This window comes from Python bivittatus, unplaced genomic scaffold (genome assembly GCF_059951505.1).
Source record: "Python bivittatus isolate LINGU-HERP-01145 unplaced genomic scaffold, Pbiv_v1 ctg000590_np1212, whole genome shotgun sequence".
Taxonomy (NCBI): domain Eukaryota; kingdom Metazoa; phylum Chordata; class Lepidosauria; order Squamata; family Pythonidae; genus Python; species Python bivittatus.
Window position 1 is genome coordinate 12,528,033 of NW_028277086.1, and position 12,952 is coordinate 12,540,984.

The 12,952-nt window shown below is 36.6% G+C and overlaps 1 protein-coding gene across 2 annotated transcripts in view; it reads left to right on the forward strand.

Moving 5' to 3' along the window:
- The window catches only part of ATAD2 (ATPase family AAA domain containing 2), a 42,726-nt gene that overhangs the window by 7,302 nt on the left and 22,472 nt on the right, over window positions 1-12,952 (forward strand). For both annotated transcript variants that reach the window (XM_007435886.3, XM_007435885.3), the window contains exons 4-13: window positions 2,767-2,935; window positions 4,180-4,276; window positions 5,004-5,088; window positions 6,030-6,140; window positions 7,279-7,396; window positions 8,708-8,815; window positions 9,120-9,228; window positions 9,514-9,629; window positions 11,571-11,745; window positions 11,821-11,909. In XM_007435886.3, the coding sequence (XP_007435948.2) occupies window positions 2,767-2,935; window positions 4,180-4,276; window positions 5,004-5,088; window positions 6,030-6,140; window positions 7,279-7,396; window positions 8,708-8,815; window positions 9,120-9,228; window positions 9,514-9,629; window positions 11,571-11,745; window positions 11,821-11,909 (1,177 nt within the window). The remainder of the gene's footprint in view (window positions 1-2,766; window positions 2,936-4,179; window positions 4,277-5,003; window positions 5,089-6,029; window positions 6,141-7,278; window positions 7,397-8,707; window positions 8,816-9,119; window positions 9,229-9,513; window positions 9,630-11,570; window positions 11,746-11,820; window positions 11,910-12,952) is intronic.

The following is a 12,952-nucleotide window of genomic DNA, read 5'->3' on the forward strand; positions in this document are numbered from 1 at the left end:
CTGCAAAGGTGAACTTGGTGGCTGGAGGTTTTCAAACATCCTGTGCATGGAACAACTGGTTTCTGCTGAACCATGTTCAAGCTTAAAAAGAAAAAAATGCACATTTCCAGTATTTTAGTTTATATGAAGCACAGAGGCTGTTTTTTCCAGGCAGGAGTTGGGTGGCAAAGTGGAAGGAGGAAGGGAAGATTGGGACAGCTGGAGACATGCTGTGAAGAGAAGGAGGGATTCGTTGACAGGTTCATGGGACATGTCCCTGGAGCTGCAGAGAGGAAACGAGGAACACTAAACTTCAACCTTTCGTTCTTGGCCCAGTTGAATATTGTTTCATCTGAAATCTGGAACACAAAAGCATTTTGGGATTTCCTTGTGCCAAAATGTGACTTCAGAGTTTTTAGTAAACTTATGAGTTTGATTATTAACCAATTATTAATCAATCTCCATGCTTTTCATATTTTTGGATGACAGAATAAATAAATGTGCTTTTTTGTCCCCTCAAATATTTTCCTACATGTTATTTTCAGCCTGTTGTACTAAATCGTATACCCTAGAACAGCATTTCTTAAAGTGTGGTCCGAGGACCCCTGGGGCTCCTCCAAGACCCTTCCAAGGGTCCACGAAATCACTATTATTTGCCAGATGTTGAAGATATTTACAAAAATTTAAAACAATGTCACTCTTCTCATTAATTTTTATTTGTTAAAAAATAGAGGTTTTTTTTAAATGAAAAATATTTTATGTTAATATCTGAGTTTAATATTGTTATTTTTACATGATTCAATAAAGAAATATTCTATGAGTGCATCAATTTTATTTTTAATATGGTAAATATCAATAAATATAACCTATACAAACGAAAGCTCTTTTGGGGTTCTCCATAATTTTTAAAATTGGAAAGGGATCCCAAGAGCAAAAAGTTTAAGAATCACTGCATTAGAAATTTGGAGTATGCTAATTTAAAAGGATTTAACTATGTAAATGAGTTTCTGAAAGGGAATTGGCAGTAAAAACTTTAATGGGGTTTCATATCTTTAGAAATTAGATTGAATTAAAGGTACAGTAATAATGAATTCTGCTTTGAAAGGAGTAAAGGAGGCAGGAAATGTGTAAATTATTTTAAGAAGTTTCAGAGAAACTTTATAGCAAAAAGCAAATTACCAAAGTAAGAAGGTTAAATAATATTGTGGTCTGGAAAAAGTTCATGGTGGAGATGTGATGCTGAAACTGAAAAGTAGAGTCAAAGCTATCCATGCCTGATGAGGGAAGGAGGGAGAGATAAGTTTTATTTGTTTTTGCTTTTATTTAAACTATCAGTCATAAAGGTTTGGAACCTCAATTGCCCAGGTAGGCAAAAATGTACAGGTAGTCCTTGCTTAACAACAGTAATTGGGAGCAGAATTTCTGTGGTTAAGTGATGTGATCATAAAGCATGATGTCACATGACTGCATTACTTAGCTATGGCAATCCTCGCAGTCCGTGGTGCCATGGTTAAGCGAAAAACACGGGTTCATACGTGAGGACTTATGTGACTGCGACTTGCAACTTCCTGCCAGCTTCCCACAAGCAAAGTCAATGGGGAACCAGCTGGAAGTTGCAAGTCCCAGGCGGCACGCAAGCAGGCCAGAGGCGGATGAATACCACAGAGTGAGGCAGGGTGGGTGCTGCCTGAGGGCATGCGGGCTGGGGAGGGGGTGCTGTGGCATCACGTGAGTGCATGCAGGCTGGGGGGGATGCTGTGGCGCAGGCATGTGCTATCGAGTAGGAGATTCCTGGGAATCTCCTCCGTAGTGGGCTCCTTGGGGAAAAAGCAGCAGGAGTGACTTGCAGCCTTCCCTGCTGCCTTTTCTGTTGACTGCTTTTAGGAAACCAGCAGGGAAGTTGCAAATGGTGATCATGTGACTGTGGGACGCTGCAACCATCATAAGTGTGAGCCAGTTACTAAGTGCCCAGATTGTGGCCACAGGGGTGCTGCACTGGCCAGAACTTTGAGGACCAGTCATAAGTACCACTTGTTCAGCACCGTCACAACTTCGAATGATTGCTGAACAAGTGGTTGTTAATCAAGGGCTACCTGTACTTTCATTCATGTAGTGTCAAGCTCCTAAACTTTTCTGATTTCCCACCACCATGGCAACCCTTAATACCTTGTGCTATGCCATTCAAGACATTCCTTTTACAGTCAAGATAAGTCAGCTTTGTGAAAGGTTATATAGTAGAGTGCAGTAGGAAAAAGGGATTGGAAAAGAAATGTAATCTTTTAGATACAAAGTTAGTTCATTTTTGTGTTAAATAGCATTTTTTTTTGGTTTTGTTTTAATTGAGAAAGTCACTCTTAAACTGGAATGTAACCAATTAATTACTTGAATGAGTAGGTGGAGGGAATGTGTCAAATTTAAAGAGGATTGATATTTGTGGGGAGCTAATATTCTTGAAGGCAAATACAATTTTAAAAAGGTCTCAAGAACTTATAGATTGAAAATGACGGTGTAATTTAACTGAGGCGATGCAAAGTTCCTTAATTTAGGAAACAAGCTGAATGCGTAGGTATGATAACATGGGGGTACTTGTTTGATAATAGTATGTGTGAAAATAATCTTGTGATTATAGTTGATCACAGACTAAATAAGAATCAGCTTTGTGATTTGAGTGTAAAAAGTTAAGAGCAGTGTTAGGCTACATAAACAGAAGTATATATATATTTATGAGTTAATATCTGTTCTTGTAATCTAGCAAACTAATAAAGAGAACTCTCTATTTTGCTTTAGGAGCTGTAGTTCCTGTAACCAGGTCACTGAAAACAGGAGTAGATGTGAAGCCTGCAGAACGTGTTGCAGAAGAAAATGGGGATGTCGAAGTCCGTCGCAGTTGCAGAATTAGACAAAGTCGCTATAGTACTATGAACCAGTCGGTTCTGTTTGACAGGCTAATTACAAAGTAAAGTTGTTTATCTTTTTCATGGCCTTTCCTCCATATAGTTTTATCAGTGTTTTCTTGAATAAAACTGGCATGAACTTTTATGAACACATGGGACCTTGCTGCCTCATTTATGATTGTAGTACTCTTATATTATGAAGGATTAGTACGCCAAGAGGAATAACTTGAGCAGATGAGGAAGTCTGCAGTCCCAAGGAAGAATGGCTGGTAATGAATGTGAGGACAACAGGTTCTATCATAACCTGTATTTTGTACAGAATTATTGTAGTACAAGCCCATGGTTTGGTTCCTCATCCAAGTACTTTTTCACATAATTGTTTACTTCTACAGAAATAGGAAGCTCAGTTGATTAATGGGTCTTGCTTCTTGTATATTAGAAGTGGGCAAATTTTCGGAAGACCACAAAATGGATAGGGTCACATCACACGTAGAGTCAGAGGTATGCTTCCAGGGGCAGTTCTTTGCTTTTAAAACATGCTTTTAAAGACTAAACAGTGCGGTGCCTATGGGCATCAGCGTTTCCAAGACATTTTGTTTGATGTTGTAGGTCCTTACATCATCTAATAAAATAAAAATAAATAGGATGCTGGAATGTTGCAAAACAAACACCAATTTCTAATTTGCTGATTTGAGCATGGACTATTCTGGAGAACTCTGGAATATTCCACCGCTACCCACTGACTATGGTGTTCTGTGAGTAATTTGGCACTTTTCTGAATTTAGTTCTCTGAATAGGAAACAGCTGGAGATGTCTTGAGGGTGGTTTTAGAATGTTCCTAGGTTTTGCACATCCACATTACTCATCTTCTGGTAAATGGGTGTTTGTGACTAATCATACCCACCATGATAACCATTTTCTGAGGGTACCCATCACATGCTCTCAAAATTCCAAATATACCCCTATTGGAAAAGATTACATACACCTAAACTACAATCCATCCTCCCTCCCTCCCTCCCCAAAATGGCAGGAATTTTTGCTTTTAGTTTCTATGATGGAAGGAGCTGCAAGACTGAGGAAGAGGGGCAGAGCCTTCTGAAATGGGCAGCATGCAAATAAAATAAATAAATAGGGCTATTATAGTTTGTCTCTTGATGTACACAGGCCTGAGCCTGCTGCTTCTTTTCCCTAAAAAAATTAGCTCTAGTTTACCATGAACTGAAGACACAGTATTGTGGCATTCTTTGTTTAACTGATTTCTTTGTTAATACTGTTTTGTTTAACTCTATGTTGCATACTTTGTCAGTACTGCAGAAGCTGTGCTACAAAAAATGGATGATATGAAGAAGATGCGCCGTAGACGAATGATGGAAGACCTTGGTGTGTTCAATGGTAGAGAAGGAGTAAGTGCATGTCCATATTGTAGAGATACCAATATTTTTATTGCTTTTGCTTTGATAAATAGTTTGAACACAACCTGAGCAAATTGTACGTCTTCAGAAGAGGCTATCTATCTATCTATCTATCTATCTATCTATCTGTCTGTCTGTCTGTCTGTCTGTCTGTCTCTCTCTCTCTCTCTCTCTCTCTTTCTTTCTCTCTCTCTTTCTTTCTTTCTTTCTTTCTTTCTTTCTTTCTTTCTTTCTTTCTTTCTTTCTTTCTTTCTTCCTTTCTTCCTTTCTTCCTTCCTTTCTTTCTTTCTTTCTTTCTTTCTTTCTTTCTTTCTTCCTTTCACATTTGTCACTGCCCATCTCACTGTGAAGTGACTCTGGGTGGTTTGTGGAGTGACTCTTTCTAACAGCAGGAGCATTTTTCTTTCCACATTATTGAACTAGATGTGCTATTTGTAAGGCTTTGGAAGTGGCTTTCAGTTATCCCTGCATCCTCAAACTAGATCAGACCAAAGGCCACACACATGTGCAGATAACCAGTAGTGGCTTCTGAAGCAGCTGTGTGAGACTTCAAATACAGCTCAAAAAGATGTCCCTCTGTGCATTATGAAATATCTCTTTCAACAGATTTGCACAGCCTTAATAATTGTTCTGATTTGAATTACTGTATCTATTGGAATTGATACGGAAGCATCATGTGATGTTGGGTTACTTGAATGAGCTATTATGCTATTTCCAGGGAAACCTTGATATGTACTCAAGAGGGAAACCAGCTATCCAAAGAACTGATGAAGAAACTTCTGACAATCAGGATGGAAGTGCAGGTTATTAAATAGTGCTGCTTTTATTTCTTATAACTGTGCTATCATGTATGAAATTTGAAGTGTGAGCATGTAAAGAGAGTGAGAGACATACATAGGAAAATGAATGAAAGAGCACTATTTGTGTTTTGATTTAAATTTTTGAGAAGCGTTTGGTTAGCTTTTATAGGAATAACTTAATAGAACAGGCCTTGATCTGATTACCATGGCTCTTCTTATGCATTGATTATCCAGCATTTTCAGGTAAACAGGGGTGGTCCTCTCGGGATTCACCAAAACTCTTAAATTACACTTTTGTGTATGTGTGTGTGCACACCTGCCTTCAAGTCAGTCTTGACTCCTGGCAACTGCCTGGACAAGTCCCTGCAGGTTTTTTTTGATAAGACTTTCAGAAGTGGTTTGCCATTGCCTCCTTCCTAGGGCTGAGAAAGAGTGACTGGCTCAAGGTCACCCAGATTGTTCTGTGTCTAAGACAGGACTAGAACTCATGGTCCTCCTCCATGGTGCCTTTAACCACTACACCAAATTGGTAAAACAATTTGTGATGTATTTCTTCAGAATCTCTTCCAAAGCAGTGTGATCTCAGAGCACTGGCAAAATCATTTACTGTCATTAAAGCTAGAGATACCAGTCACAGCACTACACCTTATCACTGTGGTATGTTCTTTTTATGGAAAACCTGGGAAGAAAAGTAATATTTTTTTCAGATATACTATCTCTGTTTTCTCCAGATCATTACTGAAGCTTTGAGGTGGCTCCAAATTGGATCTGCTTTGATTTGGACGTTGAAAGCTGAATTATTCCAGAAAAAAATAAAACTGAAAACATATATGTTCCTAGTGGAAATAGATAATAAAATTTACATGTAATAGTTGTAAAATCTGATATAGTTTCGGAAGATTCTCCTTTTATTAAACTTAGAGCAATTTATTTTCTTTAATTAGAATCTTCAGAAGAGGGTGAAGACCAAGAAGATGAAGATGGAGAAGAAAACCAAAAGCGCTATGATCTCCGACAGCGAAAAACTGTTGTACGTTATCAGGCCTCACCAGAAAGTAGGTTTCCTCTATACCATTCCTGGAAGTTTTATTTATTATAAACATGCAAACTTCCAAGATCAAAATATCTATTTAATGTGTGTTGATGTCAGACCAAACACCCCATATACTCAGTTTTTTTCTAAGTTGAAGGCAAAAGGAGGCATTTTATTCCATCTTGTTCTGAGGTCCATGATTAGGTTGTTGTTTTTTTAATCCTCCAGGTTATGGAAACTTGGAAAAGGCATTAGCCAATAAATCAGCAGTGATAGATTCTATTCCTTCTGCTGCTGCTTGGAGCCAAGGAGGATGAGGGTGAGGGAGAGTTGGTTAAGCACGTATTCAAAGATTGAAAATACTGTTTTGGTCATAAGGAAAAAAGGCCTCTACTTGTCTGTACTGCAGTTTTAAAATTATTTTGTGGAGGTTAGAGCTTGTGATTTGTAATGTTATATTGTTCCTATGTGGTATGCTTTCTTTTTCATGGGAGATTTCCAAATGCAAAAGCATATTTGTGGATTTCATACAGGGTTACTGGGCTTTGTGTTTGCAGGCTGGATCAAAGGCAAAAGTCTGTATTGCGCAACCATGTTAATTAGGAAGATGCTTCAAGCCTGAAACCAGAAAATTTTGGTTTTGCTTTTATAACCTTGATCATGGCTATTGAAATGAATTCATTTGCCTCTTTGTTGGGCTCGGTTCTGTGATTGTGCAGACAGGCCAGATTGCTAGAAACACAATTGTTGCTTCTGTTGCTTGCTATGAAAGTTTTAAAAAACAGAACATTCCAAGTTTGATTTTTTGTTTGGTTCATATGTTTCCTATTTGTGGTTGTGAATATATTACTTGGAAAAGTTTCATAGTGCTATAAATCTGTTTTTCTTTTGTTTTGGTGGGGGGGGTGCCATCTTATCATTATGCCACGCAGTTGTACATCTTTTTATTGTGTAATTTTTCAGCAGATGCTGCCTGGATTTAATTTCTGACTTTTTCATATTAAAGGAACGAAGTTAACAAATGAACTTTGTTCCAGTTAACATTAAGCATGTTTGGCTTTTTGTAAAAAATGGATGTTGCCACATGATTTCTGATTCTTTATTGTAGAAGCAAGAATATTAACTTCCTTTTTAAAAAAATGCTTTGATACTGTTAACAGAGCCCAGGCATCCAAGGAAACCTAAATTATTTTATCATGATGCGGCCTCTCCAGTAAGGCGAAGATTTCCCTTTAGTCCTGCAGGACCACGGAGCCCTTTCTGTAAAAAGATAAATAGGTATGGTTTTTGTGCAAGAGATCAGTATTAGTAATACTTCAGATGTTCCTTGAATCCCATAATTATTCATTCAGCAAACAGTGATTATAGGATAAACTTCATTGTCCCTATGTTGCTTACTTGTAAGCATAAATATCAATCAGCATAAAGTAGGTAGAAATATACTGGCTTTTTGTGGATCTTAATGAAGATAGTATCTGAGTTTAACCTGGTAACGTGTGTATATATAGTGGCACATATTGAAAATATGTGGGGATGCCTTTCTCAAATTTAAAACCATCTTTTTATGATAATGTTAAACTGTTGCAAATTATATGGGTTGGCTTGAAACGTGGTGGCTTGCTTTAAATTAAGCTAAAATCATTTACCTCTGCAGTATTAGCTTCCTGTAGACAGAAGCTATTTTGTAGCTTTGATTTTGACTGAAAGCATTAAATGGTTTAATATTCAATGTACACATCTAGAAAAAGTGATTTCCTACCTGAGTATTAAAGAAAAATCTAAGAAATTATGTGTTATATTTTGTTTGCTCTGAATCTTTTCACATTTTTCCTTCTTATTTGATAATATGATTTTGAAGTTGACTAGATATCAGAACTTCATGAAAAAGAATTGCAGGTAGTCTTCACTTACCAACCTCAATTGGGACTGGCAACTCCATCACTAAGCAGCATGGTTGTAAAGTGAAAAATCATGTGACTGTGACTGACTTAATGATGAAAGTTCATCAGTTTTGTCTGCAGCTGTTAAGCGAATCACCCACCATCGTTAAGCGTGACGTCATGTGACTGGTACTTCCTGCCAGCTTCCCCATTGACTTTGCTTGTTGGAAGCCAGCTATGAAAGTCACAAATAGCAATCACATGACCACAGGTTGCTGTGACTGTCATAAATGCACTCTGATTGCCAAGTACCCGAATCATGATCACATGACTGGGATCCTGTGATGGTCTCCTTATATTTTTATGTTCTCCTTATAATGTAGTTTTCAAAAGAGAATGATTTGGTAATGTGGTTTACAGATTGTGCAAAGTCAAATTTCAGTTTGTTAGTTGGTTTAAATTAAAATTATGCTATGCTTGTCAGTCTAACAAATACCTAGAATGTTTGTCAGTGACTAACCATAGCTATGTATCCAACCAAGGCAGATGCATGCAAGAAATCTAACAAATGGGTTCCAAGTACAATTCCTCTTTATTCTCCCACCCTTTTCTTACCCAGCTCACTCACTCATATCCACACTCATTCAGCATATATTTACTAATATCTTAACATTTGCAATACATGCATATTCATTTTTTTTTTAAATAGACGAAAGCATGCAATTCATAATAGCGATTCCACATCTTCGTCATCGTCTGATGATGAACAACGTTTTGAGAGACGTAGGAAGCGAAGTCGCAACAAAGCACTGAGCAGGTATTCACTCAAAATTGGTGGTTTATCTTTTCCGGAGATTAAATTGGGGGATTGTCTAAAATATTGTCAGTGAGAAAATGATGAATTCTGGCTTTCCATAATTAAATGTGTCTTGCTACCAGGATTTAACAATTTTTCATCACCTTGGACTTGTATAGTAACTGATATGTAAAACAGGATAGATTTCAAATTTAACATTAATTATGAAGTTACAGCTATTTGTTTTTCATGGTTTTTAACTTTGGCTAAATTAAACTGCACTTTCCACATTGATACTTTCAACAACTATTGATTCTCATATTAGGTGCCTTCCACTAAATTTTCAAAAAGATGAGTTGAAGGGAATCCACAGAGATCGAATGAAAATTGGAGCAAGTCTGGCTGATGTTGACCCAATGCAAATAGACACTTCAGTAAGGGTTTAATGTCTTGGTTACCTACATAAAAATTGGATGTAGATGACTTTCTCTTTAAAATTAACATAGCTGTTTGATTGATTGATTGATTGATTGATTGATTGATTGATTGATTATGCGACATCAAGTCATTTTCGACTCTGAGCAACCACATAGATCGAGTTCTTTAGCATTCTGGTAATAAGCTTAAAAGATATCTGTGAAGATACCATAGCTAATCTTTAGCTTTAACTTTAGCTATTATTTTTATGATTTTCATTTGTCGACTATCTCCCTTTCTAGGTACGATTTGATAGTGTGGGTGGACTCTCTGATCATATTTCAGCTTTAAAGGAGATGGTAGTTTTCCCACTACTTTATCCAGAAGTGTTTGAGAGATTCAAGATTCAGCCTCCAAGGTAGTTTCTTGGGATAGTTTCTTAACACAAGATCACTTTACAGAAGATCACTTCTTAATAATTATCACTTCGATACACTGTTTAGATCAATTTGTGTAGCAAATTAAAATTGACACGGTTTACTGTATGTATGGAACAGTAAGTCACAATTGTTTTACAAAAAATAAACGTGAATGTTCTAAGCTTATATTAGATGTATAGAAGAGGTATCCAAGCTTTAAAGAAACCTGAAAGTGTCCTTGAATTATTTTTGTGTAGTTTTGTAATTTCAAAATTATCAGCTTATTTATAGCCAGACTTCCACAAGAGATAATGCCAAACATAAACAGATCATAATTAAGAGAGACCAAATTAAGAATCAGCAAATAAGAAATCATACTATTTACAGAGGTTAAAAAATTGAAGTAAAAGTATCTGGATGAGGGAGCAGTCCTAAATGTTATATATAAGATTGGTATTTGTTGAGAAACTCTTGTTCAGGATAGCTTCAGTAAGACCACCATCACCCCAGCATCCCCCTAGAAGTTATGCAGGCTCTCCCCTTATTCTTTTTCTGAATTAGCTTCATTGCTGGGGACGTTCTCTGACTGTTTAAAGAAGGAGGCTTTTTGTTTCCACTGATCTTTTTGCATGTTTATTTATCCTATTATGGGAAATCCATTAATTTTACCTCCTCCTCAAGTGTCATAGAGATTCATTAAATGCTGCAGCCAATTGATGATTTGGGTTTCAATTCATTCTGAGGCATATACTTTGATGTCTCCACCTGTTCCTAGAAGTCCTGAAATCAGATAAGGATGCATGCCAAAAACCTGTAGGTTATTTCAAAGCAATTTAACATAAGCAAAGCATATTACTTACTGCAAATCTAAAACTTGGATTGTTGCTGCTACTCTTCAGAGCCATGGTTGATTGTAAATTGTGAGGCTGGCTTGAGAAGCCTTAATTTTATTGAATAACTTCCTGTCAATGCAGAAGGCTTGCTAGTGCTAAGAAAAAGGATAGCATAGACAGTGTTCAGGAAATTAAAATGACAGTACGTAAGATAGAGATGATTAAAGTTGCTAGCTTCTTTATTCTTGGTAGCATGCATGGCCCTATTGCTCTACCTTCCTCTCCTTTCATGATCCTTTCTGTAATTTTGGCAAACAGTGAGTGTATTGCTTTAGTGTCCAAATGCACCATTGCCATCTCTGAGTTCTTACCTCATACAAGAGGAAGTTCACAGAAAATCCTGCAACAGAGCTTTTGACTCCATAATCATGGACAAAGATTTCCCCTTGGTGTCTGGCTTGTTAGGTCCTTTAATTTGTAGGTCCTTAACTACAATCTTCAGGTGCCCAATGGAATTTCAGATGGAGACAATAATGGGGATTTCCTGAGATCTCCCAAGTAGGTATATGTAAAACCTAGCATTTGGGAAATTCTGAAGTGCTCAGTTTCTCTTGTGCTTATCTGACTGATCTACAGTTGAGTCAGTGGTTTTCCAGAAGTTAAACTTCAAAACAAGAAGTGGGATTTCTTTCAGTTCAGATGATTAACTTCTGGAAAACTGCTGGAACAATACTGGAACAGCAAAAGGTAACTTAGGGGCATCAATATCCCCAACTATCTCTGTTACTGCAAGTAATAAAATCTTGTTTCTTAAGGTTTTGATAGAGCCAATGAAGATATTCTTGTGTCTGCGAATGAATGCCCTGAACCTACTGCATTTTGTCACCATTGAGGATATGATTATTAATTAGCATGCTTATATTTCCAGGTTCACAGGCACCAATATTTATCAATAAGAACATCAGTGTAATAAGTTGTGTACCTTTCATGTGCTACTTGTGGATTTTTCTTAAAATCTGGTTGCCAAAGTCCTAATGATGAAATGTAAAATAATTAGGTGTGGTATGCTGAAATAATTACTTTAACTGCAAGTTTGAATTCTTACAGGGGCTGCCTCTTCTATGGTCCACCAGGTACTGGAAAAACTCTTGTTGCCAGGGCACTTGCTAATGAATGCAGTCAAGGAGACAGAAGAATAGCATTTTTCATGAGAAAGGGTGCTGATTGTCTCAGTAAATGGGTAGGCGAATCTGAGCGACAGCTTCGTCTGCTATTTGATCAGGTAATATTTGCTTTCTTTGTGTGTTGTGTTCTGTATAGCTATTTGAATCATGATTAATTTGAACTTTTCTTTTAGGCCTTTCAGATGCGTCCTTCGATTATATTCTTTGATGAGATAGATGGCCTTGCTCCTGTACGGTCCAGTAGACAAGATCAGATTCACAGGTATGTACTTTGTAATTAAAAACGATAGTTTTTCAAAATATATTTGAACTTAAATATGACTTGGGTTAAATTCAAAAGACTGTAAAGGATAACCTGACCTTGGATCCATTCTATTTTGGGAAAGCTAGGACAGAAACAATTAAAATGAATAAACAAGTAATCTTAGTATTTAGCTATTTGCCTACATAAATAAAGTTCTTTTGATCAAGTAATATGCATATTCCAAAATCCTATAGGTTTTTCTTTGATTCATTAAAAATATAGTAAAAAAATAAAGTTGCAAAAGAAAAATACATTATGTCTGCCATTTCCTTTATAGTCTAATATTATTAATAATTATATGAAATACTTTACCGTTATAGCCCTGAGAAATATGTAGCTTGAACAAGATTGAGTCCCCTCCTTCTTCCACTCACATTAATGTAGTTAATTTTTTTTTAATTCAAAGCTTCATTTGAATTTTAATAGTATATACTACTGTATATACTGGAAATAGATTTCCAGTACAACCTTGAGCTTATGGATATATCCAACCATCCATGAACATATTTCAACTGTGACATTTTCTGTTACTTTCCTCTTATGCTCACTATTTCTATTCTATTGAACAATGTTTGATAACTCTTAAGGTCATACATGAAAGTATGAAGTATCTGAAAATCCTACAGTATTAGCTGAAGTGACTTCCATTTGCAGGTTATTGTATGTTTTCTGGCTTTTCTATGTTATGGTCTAATGAAAAAAATTCTGATCTGAAATGCACCTCAGCCCTCTAAAATAAAGATGAAAACCTGCAGTTTTACACAAGCTTGGGTACAGATTCCTTCAAAAATGGTTAAACTGTAATTTTCTACACCACCCCATTAGTAATAAGAAAATGCAAAAACGAACTGGTTTGTTTCTGGAACATTGTTTTGTGCCAGAATGGACCAACTCATGTTGTGGAGGTGATTTGTCTGTTTTGGGGCTGGGCTGTGTCCAGAAAAAAATACTTTTTGTTACAGATTAATAGACTTCCAGAAACACTTACTTACTTACTTACT